General features: G+C 41.2%; 1 protein-coding gene across 1 annotated transcript; it reads right to left on the bottom strand.

Moving 5' to 3' along the window:
• Positions 1-17: 17 nt before the first annotated feature.
• Positions 18-1193, bottom strand: LOC108724322 (uncharacterized; the record flags this gene model as incomplete). The annotated part of the gene is made up of 1 exon (XM_018450684.1): positions 18-1193. A coding segment is annotated over exon 1 (1176 nt), but the record flags the coding sequence as incomplete, so codon positions are not given.
• Between the last annotated feature and the right edge of the window lie 39 nt (positions 1194-1232).

Here is a 1232-nt window from a genome sequence, read left to right as displayed (position 1 = left end):
AGTGCTTCTATTTGTACCAAAATAGTGTACAGTTCTTCGAAACTAAGTATCGTCATTCCAATGACTCTTTTCATGTGTGTTTTCGCGGATTTAACAGCTGCCTCCCATAGCCCACCCATGTGTGGAGAATATGGGGGTATGAACTTCCAATTGATGGATTGCTCTACTAAATATTCTTGTATTCGGCCTTGAGTTGCCCCCTTAGCGAGAAATTCTTTTAATTCTAACAGCTGATTGTTGGCACCGACGAAGGTTGTGCTATTGTCTGAATATAAGTTGACGCATCTACCCCTTCGAGCGATAAATCGCTTTATCGCGTTTAAAAATGCTGTCGTACTTAGGTCGGATACCAGTTCGAAATGTACGGCCTTTGTTGATAGACAAATGAAGATGGATAGATAAGCCTTTCCTGTTTTATTTCGAGATATTTTTATACTGAACGGCCCCGCATAATCTACGCCGGTATTGATAAATGGCCGTGCTTGGGTAATTCGATCGGCGGGTAGGTTGCCCATTAATTGTGTAGTTGTTATAGGTTTCGCACGGAAGCAAACTATACATTTTCTCAACACGCGCCGTATGGCGTTTTTGCCTGATATGATCCAATAATTATTACGAATAGTTGCTAATATCGTTTGAGATCCCGCGTGTAGATTTTTATAATGCGTATCTCTAATTATTAACTCCGTCAAATGATGTTTGCTGGGTAGTATAATTGGATGTTTTCTAGAGTACTCTATTGGCGCATGTTTCAGTCTTCCCCCTACGCGAATTATGTCATTAGCGTCAAGGAATGGATGCAACGTTAGTAATTTGCTCTTAGAATCCAACTGCCTTTTATTGCGCAGATCATGTAGTTCTTGGCGGAACTCGGTAGCTTGACACATTTTTACTATTACGATTAGTGCCTCATCCAATTCTTGAACCGTTAGTGGCTCGTTTGTTCGCTTCGTTGAATTCAATGCGTTGTTCTTGAAACGTAAGCAATGGGCTATAATGTGTTTCAACTTAGTAATTGAAGAATACTTGTGAATGATGCTTGTATTAGACTCCGTGTTCACCTCCTGCGTAGCTAGAATTGTAGAGCGAGCCTCCGGCATGTTTTTTAGTGTAATTTCGGGTTTGAATGGCCTTAGTGGTGCGTCGCTATATAGAAATTCAGGACCCTCAAACCAACCTTTCATTGATTCCATTTTTCTTGGACTGACTCCTCTTGATAATGGATCCGCGGG

This window comes from Mycetomoellerius zeteki, unplaced genomic scaffold, assembly GCF_001594055.1.
Source record: "Mycetomoellerius zeteki isolate Tzet28-1 unplaced genomic scaffold, Tzet1.0 C4386706, whole genome shotgun sequence".
In the NCBI taxonomy this organism is placed as follows: Eukaryota; Metazoa; Arthropoda; class Insecta; order Hymenoptera; family Formicidae; genus Mycetomoellerius; species Mycetomoellerius zeteki.
The sequence above is the reverse complement of the archived record's forward strand: the minus strand, read 5'-3'. Positions and strand labels throughout refer to the sequence as shown.